At 37.4% G+C, this 20,035-nt stretch overlaps 1 protein-coding gene across 1 annotated transcript; it reads right to left on the bottom strand.

Moving 5' to 3' along the window:
• Positions 1 to 723: 723 nt before the first annotated feature.
• CASP7 (caspase 7) lies at positions 724 to 19,703 on the bottom strand. The gene is made up of 6 exons (XM_069863991.1): positions 19,591 to 19,703; positions 5,524 to 5,672; positions 4,532 to 4,660; positions 3,862 to 4,037; positions 2,228 to 2,366; positions 724 to 1,595 (listed from the first exon to the last, which is right to left on the bottom strand). Exons 1-6 carry the CDS (start codon positions 19,701 to 19,703, stop codon positions 1,372 to 1,374), a joined length of 930 nt encoding a protein of 309 aa, XP_069720092.1. The 3' UTR covers positions 724 to 1,371.
• Between the last annotated feature and the right edge of the window lie 332 nt (positions 19,704 to 20,035).

Below are 20,035 nucleotides of genomic sequence, written 5' to 3'. Positions count from 1 at the left end.
TTTTTTTAAAAAGATCTTTATTGATTTCATGTTTACGATGTCCATAAAAATAATTTAATTCAAACTGTAAATTTGACTTATGAAAAAAATATATGCATCATTATGCCACAGTGTTTGTAAGAAAATAAACTTAATAATTTGGTATCCTGGCTTTAACAGTTCGCACTTATTTTCTTAGAAGATTTTAGAAGAGTACAGAGTAAAGTAACTGGGAAAAGGGTGAACAACTAATCATTTATCAGTTTAACCAAATCACTAAACTTACTTTTTTGAGCTAGCCAGCAACTCTAAAGAGAATATAAAAAGTATGAATATAAATATCACGATGTAACCCCAAAATATAAAAAGACAGTACAGTAACTAAAAAGGCACTTCTGGTTTCTGATTCAAGTAAGTACTTCCAGTCTTGGCAAAATTACTCACAAATAGAAGCTGTGTCTAAACATGTATTTGTTACCGGAACATACAATTCTATCATTTCAACATTAAATTTTACTCTTTTATAAAAACCTTTGGCATTAACTTTCTGTTGGTTCAAAACTTCTGTATCAACAAGCAGAAACTTTTATTTCTGCAAGCACAAAAACTGCAATACCACTGTTTCAGGCCGTTCTATAACAGAAGTTAATTATTATTTGCAAGGCAAAAATCTTTACAATGGCACTTTAATAAGGCATCATCCAACTACAGTTTGCCAATCCTTGTAGAAGCCTTTTGTTCTGATTTTTGTTTGTTACAGTTCCATACTATTCAGGTAAAGCATCTACAAATATTGATTTTTTTAATTTATCCACCTTATGATAGAGTGATAACTAAGTAAATTGACTTCTAGATTAAGAATAGAACAACCATTAATCTTCATTAATAATGTTGATAAAAATGAACAAATTGGACTAAGAAACACTCTTTTAAGTAGCTACAAACTGTTTCATCACTGGACATACCCATAATATAATGGTCTTTGGAAATTTCTGAGGAAGCTACGGTTCCATGAGATAGCAGTGAAAGAAAAGATGGAGTCTCACGGTTTAAATTTGTTGTTCTTAATTTATAATCTGTTTTCTGGAATAAACCTGTATAAGTCAAGTAGCTGACTCCCAGAACACCTTCAGTAGCCATAAATTCTGGCAGCCACACTATGGGAAAATAAGATATAGTAATCAGTATTAGCTGTCAGTTTGGCCCACAGCATTTATTTCTTCTTTAAAATCTTGCATATTGTCCAACCATCACATACCCCAGCTTATACAATACAAAAATCTAGGGTGATTGTATTTCTATTATTAAAATTTTGTTACTCCCATTCATAATCAAATCTCCACCCAAAACCATATCCTGATCTCTCATCACTGACTCCACTAAAATATACTTTCAGAAGTAAAGTTCCTTGGTGAGCATAGAGACCACACAGGGAATCTGCTTCTTCTCACTGAAGCGTGGATCATCAGACTGTGATTCAAAATTTGTGGCAACCACATAGTTGACCCGTGTGAGGATCTGCATGATCTCAAGTTGTTTTCCATGCTCATTTAGCACGGAGCACAGAGACTGCACAAACCAGGAGCCTCTTCCAGGGTTCCTCCAGGAGTAATAACCTTACAGGAAAGACAGAGAAGAAAGTACACGGGGTTATTTGTCTTGTTTTTTTTTCTTATTATCCTGTGCTGAAGACTGGAATGGCAGAGCGATATGTACTCTTCTGTGTGAAAGATTCTGGGCAAAGAGTAACAATGCACACAGAGGAAGTTTATTTCTTATCACTTGTGTCACATATGCTACTTCATTGAAGTGTAGAATAACGCCTGCTAACTCTCCAAACCTCACACTACTGAACTACCTTTCTATATTTCTACATTTGGGAAACTGCAAGTAGTTAAGAGTTCATGTTTTCCTCACTAAGAATAAATTTTGTGCTGTAACTTTTCCTGTCCCTGTCTTCATCACGCATTCCACATCTTCACTGAACTGGAACATGGAAGGGCAGGATCCTCAGAAAACAGTGCCACCTTTGCCACCTGTAATGCCCGTGTCTTCTCACTGGCCAAATCTGGGCTTTCTCCTGTTTCCACTATAACTAGTGTAGAAGTGGTGGATAAAACACAGTGGCCCTGTGACCCTGGGCATTAGGGTTTTGTCCACCAATGCACCATAAATGATGGTCAGTAGGCAAGCGGTTCAGAATTTAAGATATGTTTTTAGGCTTCTACTCTGACACTCTTTTCTTTACCTGGCACTGTCGAATATGCAAACAGAAAATCTGCTTCCACTGGGATTTTGTATCTTGGATTGGCATCTGTTTCCAGAGTGTCATTTGCAGGTCCAGAGTCAGTTTGGATACCTTCATCAAATTCAGAGCCTCTGCATGCCTGAAAGCAGAGAAGGCAAAGAGGACGATAAATAAGACAACGATAAATAAGGTGTTATAAAAATAAGTATTCATTAACACATTTAATGGATAGAGTTTTAAGCAGTACTTTGCACGTATTAGAAGCAGAAAAGCAATTTAGGGGGGATATCTAATTGTCCAATGATAAAGTTACCACATTACTCATTTTAAAACACACGTCCCTTACAGTCAAAGGGGGTAATGGTGTTGCAGGCTGTAGATCTCAGTTCACTACCAAAGTGCCAAGCCAGCATTAGCTTATTCTAAGCATGTTTAATTTTACTAGTCTTAGAGTCATCGTCAACAGTCCATCCTCATATAATGTCTTGTGCAGCGTGACTTCTGAATGTTTGCTTTACAGTGGACTACACATTGTCTTTGGCTCCTGACATGCACAGCTGTACCACTACATTTCACGGAATAACAAAATCACATCCCGAGATCAGTTACTTCATTCCCCCTTCTCAAGCAGGGGCAGATAGAGCACATGTCCAGGACATGTGTGGGTTTCAAATACCTCCGCAAGTGGAGACTCCACCATCTGGGCAACCTGTTCCAGTGTTTGACCACCCATAAAGAAGCATATTGCTTCTTTAACATTTTTCCATTTCTCTCTTTTATTTTTAATTTCCACTTAATCCTGCGGTTTAGCTGAAGGGCACACTGGGACCACAATCCAGGCTGGCAAGTTTCAGCTCTTCATCAGCAGCTTTGACTGAAAGCTCTTTCAAAAAAATAGCAGTCTGATGGGCTTAGATAACCAGTTGATTACCTTTGTTAAGATAATTTTAGAGGCAACAAAGTACCCATTCCAAACTTCTAATTAAAAGAAACATCTCATTAGTAGTATGAAGAGTCTAAAATAGACACAGTTTTCACTTTGAGGTTGAGGATTAATTGATGGGAAAGCCACATCTGCTGTGATTCCCATATGTACATAACACTATGATAAAAAAGAAAAATCAGACCCACAGTACATCACTTAATACGATTTGAAACAGCTGTATTTAAAAACCATAAGTAATACACAATTAATTATATGCTAATGCAATAACGGAACATAAATTTTTTAGGCTACTCAGGGAGAGAAAAAAATATTCTTTTTAGCAGAATGTTGTAATTTGCAGACAGCCTTTACCGAGAGAGACTTGGACAGTATTATTTCTACTGATAATCATATACTGTCCTAAGCTCTGTCTGCATAACAGGGAGCTTATGTTTCTGCTTTGAAATTCATACACTACCAAGCACAAAGAGAAGCCACGTACAAAATTACAATAACAACTGTAAATCTTATATATAACTTATCTTTTAAAAACAGACGATACAAGCCACTCATAGTTGACTTCTCTCAGCGTATTTTTTCACAAAACCTCAGTAAGTTAACATTCAGGGCTCTTCTAGAGCAGACACCAAACACAGCACATTTTCCCCTCTGCAGCACCAGGATACTATATTTACCTTAGGGCAATTACCTGAATGAAAAATAGTTTGGGTTTGCCTATAAGGCTTTTACACTTGTCTCCTCTGAAGAGCGCAGTCAAACTCTTGATAGCCATGGGTCCATCAGTGCCATAGATGAGACCTTCTTCCCCATGGCTTAGAAGGATACAGGCAAAACAAGCAGCATCGCTGTGATTCTCCTCAGCAGCTACAAATCAAAGACTTCTTAGCCAAAACGAAGCAACATTTAAAATCAAAATTATATTTAGTAAACACATTTTTCTGAGACTAAATTTATGTTGGACCTCTACTAGAGGGCATAAGGAGAAGTGGATAAAGATGACAGAACCCACTTTTTAGTAACATGATGAGTACCTTGAATACATGAATGCATCCTTCATTTGACTCTGAGTCTAGCCCACTGGAGTCAAGAGGCTGGGCTCTGTCTAATACAAGAAGGCTCTTCACCCAATACATAGGACAGGTGCTTCACCCAATGTGACAAGAAAACCGTATATTTCTCAGTTGATATTGGAGGAACTAAGCCTAGTCCATTCAGAAACCGAATCCTTCTACGCAGACAATTCCATGTAGTGGGGCCTAAGCTAAACTGTTGTAATACAATCTTTGAGCAGGGGGTAGATTCAGTGACTTTGAGAGCTCTTTTCCACTCTAACTTGTTCTATGATTCTGAATTTTTACCTTGCTTCAGTAATTTTTCCATATCATTACGGCTCCGGTCATTGTATGTGTGAACCTCAAAACCTAAATTTCTAAAACTCATGGCTAGATCTCCAGCATCTTTATCAGTGCCATTGCGTGTACCCATTCCTGTCAGAAAACAAAGATTATGGTTGATTGCACATTACACAATTCAATATAATTCACGTGTTAAAAGGTAAATTTTTAGGTTTATAACTAAGAAGCCTAAACAATGTCATGGTGACTTGATCTTAAAACAATCCTCTAGCAGCGTTTTCAAAATTGAGAACAAATTGTGAGATTTGTTTTATCACAAAATAATACAAGCCTCAATGTTAGCACACATCTTATGCTGAAAAATGATGCCATACCTCCAGTGCATTGAAACACAGGACCTCTACGGATGATTCTATCTCCTTTTCGCTATGCAGTGTAACATATGCATAAAGCATCCTGAGTAAAAGCTATGAAAAAGAGTCTCTGTGATACCCACATGAAAGAAACTGATGTAAATAATTCTTTGGATGAAACTCTTCATTTAGTCTGTTTTCCAAATGTACAGGAAAAGACCTATAAAGTTGACTACAATAGAAGTCAAAAGTCTGCTTTGAAACTGTACATGGTCTGAAAAGTTAAATGCAGGAGTGGGAAGAGAGCACAGCTACAGCTATTAGCTTTTGTAGCTCATAGCTACCGCTCAGGAACAGAGAAGTTATATCATGGGCTGCAGATGCCAAGGTTCAAATTTTAACAACACAGCCTTAAGCTCTGGGACAAAGGCTTAGTTTGAAGTTGGTAGAGCAAGGTGACATACTCCTTGAAATATATACTGCAAAGAGTAGCTAATATGAGTGTTAAAAACCAAGAATAAGTTGTAGGAACAACTATTTCTCATATTAATTAACATTCCATGTCCTAAAAACGTTTACTGATTACTGCAAGTATAAAAATTCTAAAGTCTATAGTGAGTATTATCAAAGGAAAACTTTTACCTGTTCTGTCTTCAAAATTTTTGTTGTTTATAATAATACATTTACCAACTTTCTTGTAGTCCATATTATACTGGAACGTGGGTGTAACAATTCGGTACTGATTACTGAGTGAGGGCTTTGGGTGTTCTTCTTCTCCATTCTTCTTTTTTCTAGGTGAACCAAATGAAACGATTGTTAGTGGCCAGTCACATGCAGTGTGCCTATTTATCTTAATTCAAAACATTCAGGCAACCCTATCCAATGTTTTTTCTTCTCTAATGCTTGCTTTCTTCCTTCATATTCCAGATGGAGGCACAACGATCTTGTGATTTCCATAAAGTGGTTATTGCATGCGACTGGATTCCAATGACAGTAAAATGACTCTAGAGCAAACTGCAGCCAACAGTAGTATACACAGATCCTGACCCATAGATAAAATAAATGGCTTGAACCCATCCAATTTATTCTAAATTAAGTATTAATAAAAATCAATTACAGCAGCATGTACGCCTGAACTACAAGCATGAGGAACTCGGCAGTACTAGCTTGAAAAGGTGAACTTCTGGTCCAAGCAAATGGCTTCAGATGCTGGTAAGATCTCCTGAAGCAGAACTGAAGCCAGTGAGAGCCTATAAAGAGTCTGATTCAACCTCAGAACCATAAACAAGCTTTGGAGCACGACCAGTTAGAAACAATGCTCAGTGAAGGGCAGAAGAAGCAAAGGGCACCTCTCTTACCTGGTCCAGCACCCTGCTTCCAATAGTATTTATTGTTGATGTTGGAGGAAATTATAACCTACTTTGGCAGCACAAATAACTGTATAATACAGTTCGGTTTTAACAACATTAGATTTTTCCCATAATCTTAATTTAAGTACTTTCACTACTCTCATGCTGACATCTTTCTAAAGAGAGCTTTCGCTTCAATAATAGCCTGTAGAAATGAGATCATTGTGTATTGATTAAATGTTGTTTAGGTGATCTACATCCTTACCTTCCTGATTTAACAATTGCTGTCTTTTAGCTTCAAGTGTGCTCTTTTTTATTACTAAAGGGCGAGACTAACTGGAAACTATAATAAACCTCCCCTAGATGATTCATTCTGTTTAAATGCTACTGAAATTCGATTTTAAAACAGCTTCTTATCTTTGAGTGTCCTCATTTTCTGTTATAAAGGGCCAAATTATACAGGTGCACCTGGCAGGCTTTCTCTACTCTTTTTACATGTGACCATCGTAAAAGCACCTGCTCTCTTCTCATTCTCTTAGAGACCACAAAACAAGATATTGACTCACATCTACCTGAGGATTTTGTCTGATACTCCGGAAGCACAGCTTTTTTCTGGTAAATCACAAGTATTGGTATTCTCCTTGCATGCTGCTTCTTAAAGGCTCTGGGAGAAATAATTAAATATGCTTTGCCTGAAGAAAAGATTTTAACCATTTTAAAGAATTATCCATAGCTGTATGATGTTAATGTTACATTTGACTTTCAAAGAGATCTTGGATTCTTATTTTAGCCTACAATTCCCCCCTGGTCCTACATCACTAGACAGCTCTCTGGGAAAGAGAGAAAAAGAAATTTCAAAACAAATAGCCACTCAGGTCGATGTAGAGGCTAATTTCCACAGTCCACATAGGATTTGGGTTTCTACAGATTAATCTGGCTTCACTGACTTCCTGAAAAAGCTGTATGACTAACAGTGGTTGTTAGACACAATAGGATATTTTCAAGGGGATTGTACACAGATTTGTGTTGATGTCCAGCCCATGAACAGTTGTGAACACTCGGGACAGATCCACATGAGCAGCACGGAAACAGCTTTGCACTGTCTGCTCTCCCAAAATGCTGCAAGTGATCTAATTCTAGTCCAGAAGTCACACAGCCACATTACCCCACAAAAAGCCTCACTGCAAATAGCAGCTGGGCTTGATGGCATAATAATAACACAGTCATACTACTTCTCCGAAACCACTTCACTTCCGAGTTCAACAGTTTGCACTCATTCATGCAGAAACACTTGAGAGTTTAAGGGAAGTATCTTCTATTGGTGGTATTCCCAAAATATGCCAGAAGTTCAATGCCGGTCAATGTGAAATGTCACAAGCCTCGACAGCATGGTAGAAATCATAGTGCTATTGATCATTTCCCCATTCCTATACAGAGGACAGTATGGTTTTCTTCTAATGACTCCTTCCAAGCTGAACAGGCTAATAAGATACTAAGCAAGCACCACGTGCTTTGTAGAGCTATGCTCCTCATTTCTTTACTGGCAGACAACAAAAACTTTCAGAAATCTTTTGGTATCTGTCCAAACTGAACAAATAAGGAAGCAAAAGTTGTGGGAGATGCATATCTTGGCACTGCTGTCACGTGGGAATTGCCTGACTAGACTAAACTGACAGCATAAAGTCCAACTCTTCAATTTCAACAAGCTAAATAAGACCTCTTAATAATGACTAATAAAGTAATAAATATGTACTAATCAGTGCTTAAGGGAAATGCCCTGTCAGTGACAGGCTGGCTTGTGACTGGAAGCCTAAAGCGTTCCAGCTACAGTTTTTACAGTGGCTAAATTTCTGTCAAAGTCAATGGAGATACATCACTTGTACCAGGAGTGAACTTGAGTGTCTAAGGAGCTGCTGCGTATCACAACAAACTTTTTTTTGTTATATTTTGGGTAAATTATGATTTCAGTATGTATGGATATCAAGATTTAAGGATAAAAATATCACTTTTAACATCTACCTGTACCTAAAGATTATTTTCTATTACAATTTTACTGAATGCAGTGCCTCATAGCATCTGAGACTTCCTCTCCTTTAGCTTCCTTTCTACTGGTGTCTTCCTGCACTTTCTTTGCTACCATACACTAGTACAATATATTAACATACTGTGTTGTATGTGCAGGAGAATGGTTTCCTCGAGCGTTGCCATCTCTTATCACCTCTACCATCTGCTACAGCCAAGCTCTTGGGCTCAAATCTGCCAGCCCAGCATAACAACCGTTTCAGTTTGGACCAGCTGCATAACTTCAAGTGTAGTACGATACATTTCTATGGGGAGGGTCTTCACTTTCCATCACACCACACAATTAACATCAGCTGTGTCGGCTGGTATCACCTACCTTTGCAAGGTTTAAAGGCCAGCGAGTGTAAAAACCCCTTCTGCTCCAAGAAAGCTGCTCTGTAACTATGTAGAATCCCTTTGGGATAGTATTGGCATAATGCAGAGGAAGTTCTCAAGAGAAGAGTGGATGAAAGGGAAACATTAAGAATAAAGTGCAACCTCTAACTGTTTTGCCAATCCATTTACTAAAACTCAACAATGATTAAAAAGAGGATGAAGTAACTGACAGACAAGAGCTGTTCTGCAAACATGATCACCTTGGCCTTAAAAGTAATGTGACACTGCACACAGAAGAAAGAGATCTCCCTGGAAAAGAACAGTCACTTAAATATCCTTGCAGCAGATGATTAGATGAATAAAGACAGATCTCACAAACACCACTTCCCAGTCAGAGAGTAGGAGGAGTTTCCTGTTTGTTTTTTCTCCCATGCTTGTTTGGTTTTCTAAGAGAAAATTAATGTGTTCAAATGAAGTCTGAAAATCATATTACAGAAGGATATCCAGGCTTGGAAAACAGCTATAGTCCCTTTCTCTCCCAGGAAAGTTAGGGACTTTTGTTACTGTACTGAGAAATGCAAGGAGATGAAAAAAATCTGCAATTAGAGTACCATTCAATTTAAGGAAGTTGACATTCAGAGGTGGGTGGAAAAGGCTAAACTAATTACATTCATTTCTATTAGAAGTACACACACAAAGAAGCAAACTCTGTCCTGCTCTTGCTCTGTGAAGTCCAGTACAATTGGGCTCTTCTTGATTAGGAATATCACAGAGCACTGGGACAGTTTTTACTCTGGCATGCTTCCTTAATACAACGTGCAATCACACATCAGTTTTGAATGAGTGATAACAGGTTTCTGTTAAAAAGAGAATTTGCCTTACAAACATGCAATCTTTGAGCATGTCATCCTGAGCATATCATCTCAGGATCTCTTCTGGAGTCCCTGGGCTTTCTGGCATTGGAGAATAGTTTCATTCTAGCTCCTGCCACATTGTCAACCCTTCTGTCAAGTCCAGGTTAAGAAGATTATTTTCTGTAGGTAGCTAAGGGATAGACGGGAAATAATGCAAATGCAAAGAGGATTGTGTTTAAATTCACAAGGCATCACCAAGCTACATGTAAAAAAACTGAGTGTGCTGGAAAACAATTCAGAGTTATTCTTCCAAAAGAAGTGAACAGGAAACAAAAGTAATAAAATAGACAAATGAAGGTTCAATACTTTGTTCTCTGTTTCTACCTTAGTCTCAATAATTAGTGGTCTATTCAGATGTCTAATGCTTTCTAATGATGATCCATTAATATGTCTTACTCCTACATAACCTTCTCTCCAAACTGCCAGCTTTAATACTTTTATCCAGCTTTAACACTTTTATCTGGCCTAGTTTCACCATATTTAGCACACCTCTAATTACTGTACACTCTCCCCTCTTTGAATTTTCTTTTTCCCTTGAAATTTACTGGCAATAACATGCAAAAGACACTTGCTAAACCTGACTAGAGCTTTTTAGATCTTAAGTTCTTTAAGGCAGACTCTTTGTTCTTCGTCAGATCTGGTTTGGTAAAGTGTCACACAGATGTAGCGCTGCATACAAATAATAGATTATCCCATTGCCTTTTTCCATTAATATTGCATCAGATTGGCAGAGCAGCAACATTTCTGGACAAGAAGAATGTGTCAGTGCTCGAACAGTCTTTTTAAAAAAATGAATACTCCTTTACTGTTAAAAACCAGAAAGCATAAACTATATGGGATAAGGACTACGCATTAACCATAAAGGCTAGACCAAATACTAAAACTGTATTTCACTGCATTTGATGGTATGATCCTGGGTCACATACTAAGAAGGCACCATGCTAGAATACTCAGTGAAGCCTACAATAAACACGAACAGGAGCCACTGTACAAGATATTGGTGTTTGGGAGATCCCAATTTTGTTTCCAACCTGACTGTCACATGCTACAAGCTCACAAACCTTTTCTCCTGAGTATACTCCAATGGCAGGTGCAATTTCCATCTTTTTCTTTTCAGACAGATAACACCTTACCAAGGACTTGTTTAAAAGAGGCTAAATATAATTGCAAACCAAGAAAACAAACGCTATCCCTCACAATCTTTTTTTAAGCAAAGGTTACTGAGGCTTCCAAATGATGTACCTGTAGATGAAGTGAGAAACAGCTTAATAGTTGAAGCAAAAATCTCCTGAGTGAAAACGGGCAACACTAATTATATAGAAAGAAGTAAATATTGCATACTTTCAATTTCCCCCCTGACAGTTACTAGCAAACAGCTGCTGACTTTGTAGACCAGCACCAACAAAATAACTAGACCTTAGGAGGCTGTTTTTAAATATGCTCCAGTTAAATGCAAGAAGAAAGATTAAATAAATCTCTAATATTAAAGTCAGAATCTTTTCAATGTAACGAAGTCTTTGTTTAGAAGGGAGAAGAAAGGTAATCCTACAACAATGAACATAAAAGTTCCCCCTCAAAGCATCTAAATATAATTTCTCCCGTATTGCTTATTATGGCAAGAAGGTGTCTTACACAAAAGGCATGAAACCTGACAGCTGCAATTTAGAATAGCAAACATAACATAATACACACTCACCCCCAAACATTAAAACACAAAACACAAACAGTCCTAGATTTCTGTTCCCTCCAATGGTTTTGTTTTGCCTTTAAAAGAAATTTTAAATTATGGCGAAGCATGTCAAACTGATAATAGTGGAGTCTAAAGTTCATATTTATCAGTGACACAAAGTCTGTGCAGTCCTTGCATCTTCATACACTACTTTGCTGACGCGCATAAAACTAGAAACTAATTTTTGGGAAGGTGTGGAATAAAGGGAAATGGCAAGTGTGCTTCCATGAACAACACAGCCCCTAATGAATGTACCTTGTGCTCCTCCTGGGAGCTGGGCTACCAAAAGCAACAATCGGGCAGTAAAATAGTGCCTGTTTGTAACTGTCTTCAAGATTAGAGCCATAGTAATTAGCCTCCAGCTTCTTTTGAACTGCCACTTAGTTCATGACTTCTTAAGGACATCTTTGGAATTAGACTGTCAGCTGACCAAATAAAGTCAGTTTAAAAGTCACCATAGGCAAAGCCTTTTGCTTGAATGAACCTGAAACTAGGAAGCTATAGAGACAGTACCTCTTGTTTCTTTGGAACCCCACACTCCCAAGCTCTCCTTATAATGGTAAACATACTAATTTTGAAAGAAGAATACTGCCGTAGCAGTCTTGAAAGAAAGGAGTAAGGAAAACAATGGGATTATTTCCTTGAATTTATAAAAATAACAATATAGCTGGAATGGACTTAAGCTATCATTAACAAATTCTTTGTCCAAGACAGGACTGAGTGCATTCATCCAATAAAATAGTATCGTATTAAAAAACTACTTTTGTTCTTACTATGATGCATGCAGCAATGCCATTATGGATTTTGTAGAAAACTCACAAAATAAAATGCTTCAATTGTTTTAAAGAAAACCTGGCATTTCCCTAAGTTTCCTGTAGCAAGTGATGTCACCTCTGAAGACAGAATAAAATCCATAAACATATTTATTCAGATTACATGCTGGTTATGCTTTCCTCAGTTAAATTCATGACAAGTATTAAACAAAGCAAAATGCTCAACTACAGGAATATATTCTGTTATCTGCTAAGAGCCACTGAGTTGTGCTCTGGATGAAAACTGTGTGCAAACCCTGCTTCTATTATTAAATAACTTTAGTAAAGTAACTCCACATCTCTCGGTCTTTGTTTTTCCATTGCAAAATGAAGCCTAAACAAACTTACTTCATAAAATGATTGCACATCTCATGGCTTCTTTCCAGGGGGATAATAGTATACAATTAGAGAATGAATTTTAAATCCACTATTTTGTACACGTGTACAATATTTATGTCCAGAGTGTGGGAGGTAGCTTACTGCCATTTGCCTACTGGAAAAAAATACTTGGAACAAAGGCATTTATGTTGTCCAGCGTGGAGGTTTACAGTGGTCCTCGGTCCAGAAAGAAATTCCTGTCTTTTTTTACTGCATATTAGCTTCCCTGAGGAGATAAAACCCCTAGTGTCTACACACAACTATTTGTCAGCTGCAAAAGCAACAGGGTTAAAGTCCACAGAACATGGCATTTCCCCAAAGTATATTATAGCCCTAAAGGCTTCTGGTGCCTTGTCTTAACGGTCAAGATATCACAGATTATCACATTGCAACTCTCAGCTGAAGTACAGCAATAGTTATTTGTGTGTTCCTTTGAGACCACAATCTAAAGGGTATTAGACTGAATCAGAACAAAGCCTCACACAAGCCCCTTTATGAATTCTTTGCTTACAAAAACTGCCTCCTCTCTTCTGATATTCCAGCAACTATATATTTGTATAGTACACAGTATATTTGTACAGCACAAGCAAATTATCTTTCACCTTCAGTTAGAGAAACTGAATAAATTTAAAACCCCTCATTATAAGTCGCATTTCAGACCCTGAGCTACACTTGCAGCATTTTTGTCCCATTTTAGTTTCACACCCTTCTCCAATTAGGAGGGAGAATCTTCTCTAAGAACTTGAAAAACAGAGAAACCCAGTCCAAGACAAGTGGAAACTCGCTGTGTAATGAAAGGAGTTGAGCTGCTTGAAAGAACAAGCCTCAGACTACAACTTCTGGCATACTTTGAACAGATTTGGAGTTCTGATAGTTAATCTAAATATGTCCTCTCCTTTTAGTTATGTCTTAGTGATAACCTTAACTTAATTCAAATCAAAAACATGGCTGCAATTTTATTTTTACATACAAATGAAGAAAATGAAGCCCACTGGGGCTAAGCCAGCTACACTTTATAAAATATGTTTCAACACAGACTATGATGTCTAATATCGTCCATATTTCGTAACAGTTAAAAAAAGGCAAGAGGGGACAAAAAGAAAAATGGGAAAGTAACCCAGCATTTCTGCACTTGATATTTTAGGTATCACTTGCATCCCACGTGACAATTTTGTGATGTAATGCCCGCAGTATAGAGGACCAAACCAGACTAGGTTCTAAGCTCCCAAGCATCAGTTTTGATTAATCTTCAGCTTCCTAATTAGCTGCATGGTATCTGCTGTGCAGGCCTCACAATATTGTATGCAACATAATAGTCCAATAACATTCAACAGGGAAAATTTCACAAATAAAGACTACTGCTTGCTGAAAGGCTTTCTGCTCATTTCTAGAACACCTGCATGTACATACCTTCCAACAGGTGTTCTGGAAACTGGAATTTTGCATGGTCATATCCTAGGTAGTACAATGTACATAGACAACTGCCAATTATATGAAAAAAAAAATAGAGCCTTTCTCATCTGTCACAGGTACAAAGAGCAATTAACAGGTATACATATTGCTATATGGACTGCTATAGACTCAAAACAAAGCAACATCCCTCCAATTACTATTTCTCAGAGAACACTCTGGCTAGAATTAGCAATAGTACAATGCCGAAGAGTTATAATTAGCTTGACAGAAGCACTGAAACAAAACTCTTTCAGGGTATTCATTCATGAGGTTTCCAAACAGGTGACTGAGAAGCGAGGAGATAACATTCTACAGTACCTTGGCTCATCATCAAATGGCACTCCACACTGCATCTGAAAACAGCTTCAGCTTGTCCTCAGGAGTGAGTCTAATCTTCTTTGCTAATGCTAGGAGCCCACCATGCTCAGGGTTGCGTTGGAGTGAAACGGGATGCTCTGCGTTCAGGCCCAAAGATTCGCATGTGTCAGCAGTGGGTCACGCTGGACTTTTCTATGGGGCTATTCAAACCCTCACCCTGCAAGCTGAGGTCATGCAGGCCTGATATACCTTTGCTGACAAGCAGAAAACACTCCCATCATTCTGGTTCTATCACTGTTCCCATGTAAAAGTGTAGGAAAATGCAGCAGATCTTCAGAGGAGGTGGGATAGCAGAGTTCTATTTGTAATACATCCTTCTTCCTTCTTTCCAAGCCTGATCCACCATTACAACAATATTTACACAATGAATATGTCTAAGAAAATATTGTATATTACTGCACACAGTTTACAGAACTTAACTCTTATTCATAAAACTATTTCCTCTATATTTACCCTTAAATAGTTTTGGTTTATTTTAAATTCACCCTAATTTGGTTTTGATTCATTTGAAAGCTAAAAAAAAAAAAAAACCACACTACATAATAGCTTTCTTCCACATTTTGCATGATGAACAATGACAACCCAATGTTTATTGTAATGAAGGAAATAAATTACTACACTAAAAAAGAATCGGGATACTTGATTCACTGCAATTGCTAGAGATACAGCTCATGGATAACCCAGTGTTTGCTGTGCTTCACAAGATAAAGTCTCTAAGGAGACTGGAAACAAATATTGACTGCATTAATGAGTTCTTACACTTTAGACTACATGCTATTTCAAGATGCTTGGGCAATTCCTACAATGCACTTCCAGTAAGTGCCCAAGGGAAAGTACAAGCATTGACCACAAATTTCACTAACTGTTAAATACTCCTGCAGTGTTGTCTAGAAGTTGTTCCAGATCTAACAAAACCACCCCCAAACCTCCCACCTCTGGCTTAAAAGAGAGTAATAAAAATGAAACATCCCTGTTGCTCAATATTAAAATCCCTTTATTGCCTTTGTAGGAATTAATTTTCTGACTACAGATGCCAAAACCTATTGCTTCTGAAATTTTATGCTCAGCACTGAGGGAAAATACACTGATATTTAGCTTGTGCAGAACCCACAAACTCTGAATAAAGTTAAATTTATATTGCACTAGAGCTTGGGATTAGGATAGTAAAAGGAAAGATCATCAAGCATTTACAGTATAGACTAGGACGCACAGTGATTTGCTTAGAGATGTAAAGGAAACATGAGGCTGAACCAAGAGTTCAGCTCAGACTTCTGAATTGCAGCCTAGAGCATACCAGCAGATAATGATCCATCAACTGTTATCTGTTTAAAAGTAACTTGCTATTTTTAGTCTACCTAAGGATAAGAGAGATACTTTTCTTAGCAATATTTATTTTTGAAAGGTCTGTAGTATTTTGTCGCTGAAAAACATGTAACAGAACAGCATTTTTAATTTAAAAAAATGTAAAAAGACAAAAAAGATGAGGTGTCATTCAAGGCATTGTCTGGATTTGGACACGCTAATTTCAAGGCAGGAACAGCAGATGTTCATGCAGTGAAGGCCAGTACAGTTTCTCCATAAACATAAGGTGCTAGCAGTAGTACTTTTACTACAAATTGAGCAAGATTTATAAGATGTATAAACAATTCTTAAGATCAGGCCCAGTGTCTTCAAATGGCTCGAAACCCCACAAAATTAGCAACCCTGGAAAACACATTCATCCTTATCACTGTGAAACTGTTCTTCATAAAGTTCTACATGCAAAGCAGCTTCTTTACAAACCAAATACACATAAGCTGTTGGTAACCAAAAGTGGATGGAAAATACCTCCCCAAAAGACAGAACAGAAGAGCAAAGCTGGAACAAAGACAACTTTCCACATCTGTTACAATTCTGAAGCTAAGGTTCAGCTGAGACTGAATCTCAAAAATGAGTATTTATTTGTTGAAGGACAAGGCTGTTTATTTTGAGAAATATGGCTATACTGAGATAAGGGTCAGGAAGGTAAAATGGACAGCTTTGCTAACATCTGCTTCCCTACTTTCATGCCCTGTAGCCCAAATAAACACTGTAGAAATGAAAAATCTGTATCCATGTAACTTTTTGATCTAAATACTAGTTTACAAACCTAGCTAATATAACCATGTCACTATCAACAAACTTTCATTAGGAGTAAGAGAAATAATAGCTCCACTTAATCGTGTGGAATGACAATTTCATTCTGTTTCATGTTATATTTTTCCTGGCTGCCAAAATACATTTGCTGCTATCAAATCTCCCTTACAGAGTTCCCCAGTAAAAGACAAAAGATGACACATGAAGATCTTAAATGATCTCATGGAGAAGTGCGACTATTTTTAAGCCTAGAGAGTGCAACAGAAGCACATACAGCACAGAAAAGAAAAGCTTCTATGGAAAAATTGCATTGTTTTTTAAACAATCACATAAAGGATTAAAATGCACATTTGAAATGCTCAGCTCAATCTTTGTTTATTCACGTTTTAAAACTTCCTTGCATGGCAAGCTTGCCAGAGTGCATCCTGCTATTTCTGCTTTCTGAAACAACTTTTTGCTCATCTGCCACACTTCCCCAATTTTTGTCCTCATTTTTGCAGTAAACAAAATTAATCCCGTCCTGCCATCTAGTGGCTGAAAACCCCTAAACCAAACACCACAAGAAGAACCTGAGCGTTCCTTGGCTTGTTTCCAGGTGTTGTTCAAGGCCAGGTTGGATGGGGCTTGGAGCAACCTGATCCAGTGGGAGGTGTCCCTGCCCATGGCAGTGGGGTTGGAACTGGATGAGCTTTAAGGTCCCTTCTGACCCAAACCATTCTGTGATTGTTCTGAGTCTTGTGCCCTCCACGGTAAAGCAGTCTCACAGACTTCTCAGAGAGAAATATGCTGCAGTGAATAAGATTTTCACCTTCTACTAACTGCTCTTGCTAGATAAACCTCCAGTCACACCCAGAGAATGCTGAATTGGAGCTCTGAAGCCACTGGGAACAGCTCGTCTTTCTGAACAGCGTCAAATCCAGTTTCTCACTGCTCTGTTCTCTCAAATTAAAATTAATCTGCTTATTTAACAACTTAAGTTACTCATTGTCCTAGTGATGTTTTAAATAATTAATGAAATGCACTGTAAAATTTCATTGAAAGTACTGTACAGCTGGTAAAAACTGGGTTGCTAAAACAAAATAAGGGACCAAACTGTAGCATTTCTAAAGCTTTCTAGACATCTCATTTTACAGATATAAATGTCACATTGCCAAAATGAAGCCCTGGCGATCAAGACACAGAGCCATGCTGGTTCCAAATAAAAGTACATCTAGGCTATTAACTAGTACTAAGTAGTAATGAATTTACAAAAAACCAAAGAAATTGGATACAGAATATATTCTCACAGACACCCAATTTAGGAACATCTTGCACCAAGGATATCCATATTCCCACTGGAATTTTCTTCCTCAAATAGAGAGGAAGATTAAAATCTCTTCTGAACTCACCTAAAATCTTGACATATGCATATCTTGTGACTCTAAGTTCTACAATTGCTTTCTGCACTATGTGGAAAATACATTTTAGCAGGTTTTTTTAAACCTACTGCATGAACTTTTCATAGGATGTCCTCTAGATTTCCTATGAGGCACAAGGAACAATCATTCTTCATTTGCTTTTTCCTCCATTACAGCTACAACTTAAAATCATATCCCATCTTCATTTATCCTCTCACATTCCTCCTCTATCTTCTTTCAGGCCAGTGAGTTCTAATTTCTTTAAGACAAAGACCTTGTCACTGTGCTTGGATTTTAAAATCCTTTGCTGTTAACCAGCTCATTCCTCTTTAGGCAATCATTGCCTTCTTCAAGAACCTCTGAGAGATTTATCAGACTTTATTTTTTTTCTACAAAAATCTAAGTTCAATCTTCTCAATCGCCTCATATTTAATCTGAGCCATTTTTCACTTCTGAAGAAAAATGTTTCAAATTGCATGTTCAAGGAGTTCCCAAAAGATGAATGCCTCAAATTGATGCTTAGCCAAATTATTTTGAAATATTTCTTATAGAAAAAAAAAAGCGATAGAAATGCTGATTATTGCCTTTCCTTCAGGAATGATTAACTTTGAGTTGCATAATTTAATATTAGTATTAGCATATCACTTATAAAGAAGACCAAATCAGACATTAAACCACACATTTTATAAAGTTTAAAAGAAACCTTTGAAAAGTGTTTGGCAAGATTTAGAAACAAATGTTACATTGCCTATTTTGCATGATGTGACTCTGTTAAAATTAATAACATGCATTCATATCATAAAACATATTTGAGGAATAATAAAACAAGGCAGAGAAAGTGAAGTGATTCGCTTAACAGCACATCAGTAGTCTCCTAAGGCTAAAGCATCTTCACCTCTCATAGATTATCTGCCCCCACTAGACTCATATAATAGACAGCAAAAATAAAAATAAATTTATATTCTCCATGTTTCTCTCAATTATATTCTTCACTTGAATGTGAATGTCTGATAGCAAAAAAAAAAAACAAACCCAAAAACTTAACGTCTCTGTAAATACACCAGTCATTTCAATAAATACCTCTAGTAAATCTAGTAAATCCATAAGGTTCACAATGTGAAGTAGCCATTTGCAGACATTCAACGGTGTTTGTAAATTTTGCACATTCATTTTTTATCTTTTGCACTTTTCAGTCACATTTATCTAGCATTTTCAGGAGTACAGACAAGCAGCACATAGTTCTCGCTTTCAATACATTTAATGAAAGCAAGTTTGTGCTTCAGAGAAATTGCTATGATTTAAAATGAAAAGCTCTTAATTTATTCTGTAATGGGTTACATCTCTAGACTCAGTGAGATTTCTTTGTGCTACAACCTATATGGCACATTCAGGCTTTAAAGTAACTTAAATAGTCAGCAGGGGATTCCAATGATGCAGGAGATTAGCTGAGCTGAAAGCAGTAAAATAGATAATTAATGGCATATGTAACTCCCAGCTGCACCAAAGGGCAGCATTTAAGATGAAGGACTACAATTGATGCTAAATGAACTTTGTGGTCTCTTTGACTACCAAAGAAGGCTTATGGGAGGTAGTATAGGTCTCCCTATAGGGACTTATAGACAGGCTTTAAGATACAGACCAGATACATTAAACATATATGATATAAACCAGCTTCCTAACCAGACCATCTGTGTCATTCGGGACATGGCAAACTGAACACTAAAATCCCATTAGAAGGGTAGTGTAACAGCTGATAAAACAATAACAGCAATAAGAATAGGAACTTACTTTCCAAAAAGTGAAAACCTGCTACTTCTGTCAGGCTTTGCATCAACTACATCATGACGATCTTCATCATCTCTTTCTTGAGTAAAGCGATCACCATGCTGATCTCCCGACATCTACAAATAAAGTGCAAGAATATACACATCCCTCAATGAACACTTTTATTTTGGAAATACTTCTATAAACCAAACCGAGTTTTCAAATTAGATACAGGTGATGTTGTTAGTCATTTCTACCGTATCATACTTCACTGAATCAGAGTGGCTATAGATTTCTGGCCCCGAGTCAACATGACACTGCACACGCTCTGCTGTCAGTACAGCCTCGCAGCAGTTATCATAGAATCATAGAATAACCACGTTGGAAGAGACCCACCAGATCATCGAGTCCAACCATTCCTATCAAACACTAAACCATGCCCCTCAGCACCTCGCCCACCTGTGCCTTA

This window comes from Phaenicophaeus curvirostris, chromosome 9, assembly GCF_032191515.1.
Source record: "Phaenicophaeus curvirostris isolate KB17595 chromosome 9, BPBGC_Pcur_1.0, whole genome shotgun sequence".
Classification (NCBI taxonomy): Eukaryota; Metazoa; Chordata; class Aves; order Cuculiformes; family Cuculidae; genus Phaenicophaeus; species Phaenicophaeus curvirostris.
Note: the sequence above shows the minus strand (reverse complement) of the source record. Positions and strands in the feature narration are given on the sequence as shown.

Excerpts from the sequence above, each read along its gene's own strand:
- CASP7 (XM_069863991.1), bottom strand. The coding sequence starts at position 19,703 with ATGTCGGGAGATCAGCATGGTGATCGCTTTACTCAAGAAAGAGATGAT. Across the intron at positions 5,673-19,590 it reads AGGTTTTCACTTTTTGGAAA|AAAAAAGAAGAATGGAGAAG; the intron begins GTAAGTTCCTAT and ends TGGTTCACCTAG. Across the intron at positions 4,038-4,531 it reads GGAAAAATTACTGAAGCAAG|CTGCTGAGGAGAATCACAGC; the intron begins GTAAAAATTCAG and ends TTTGATTTGTAG.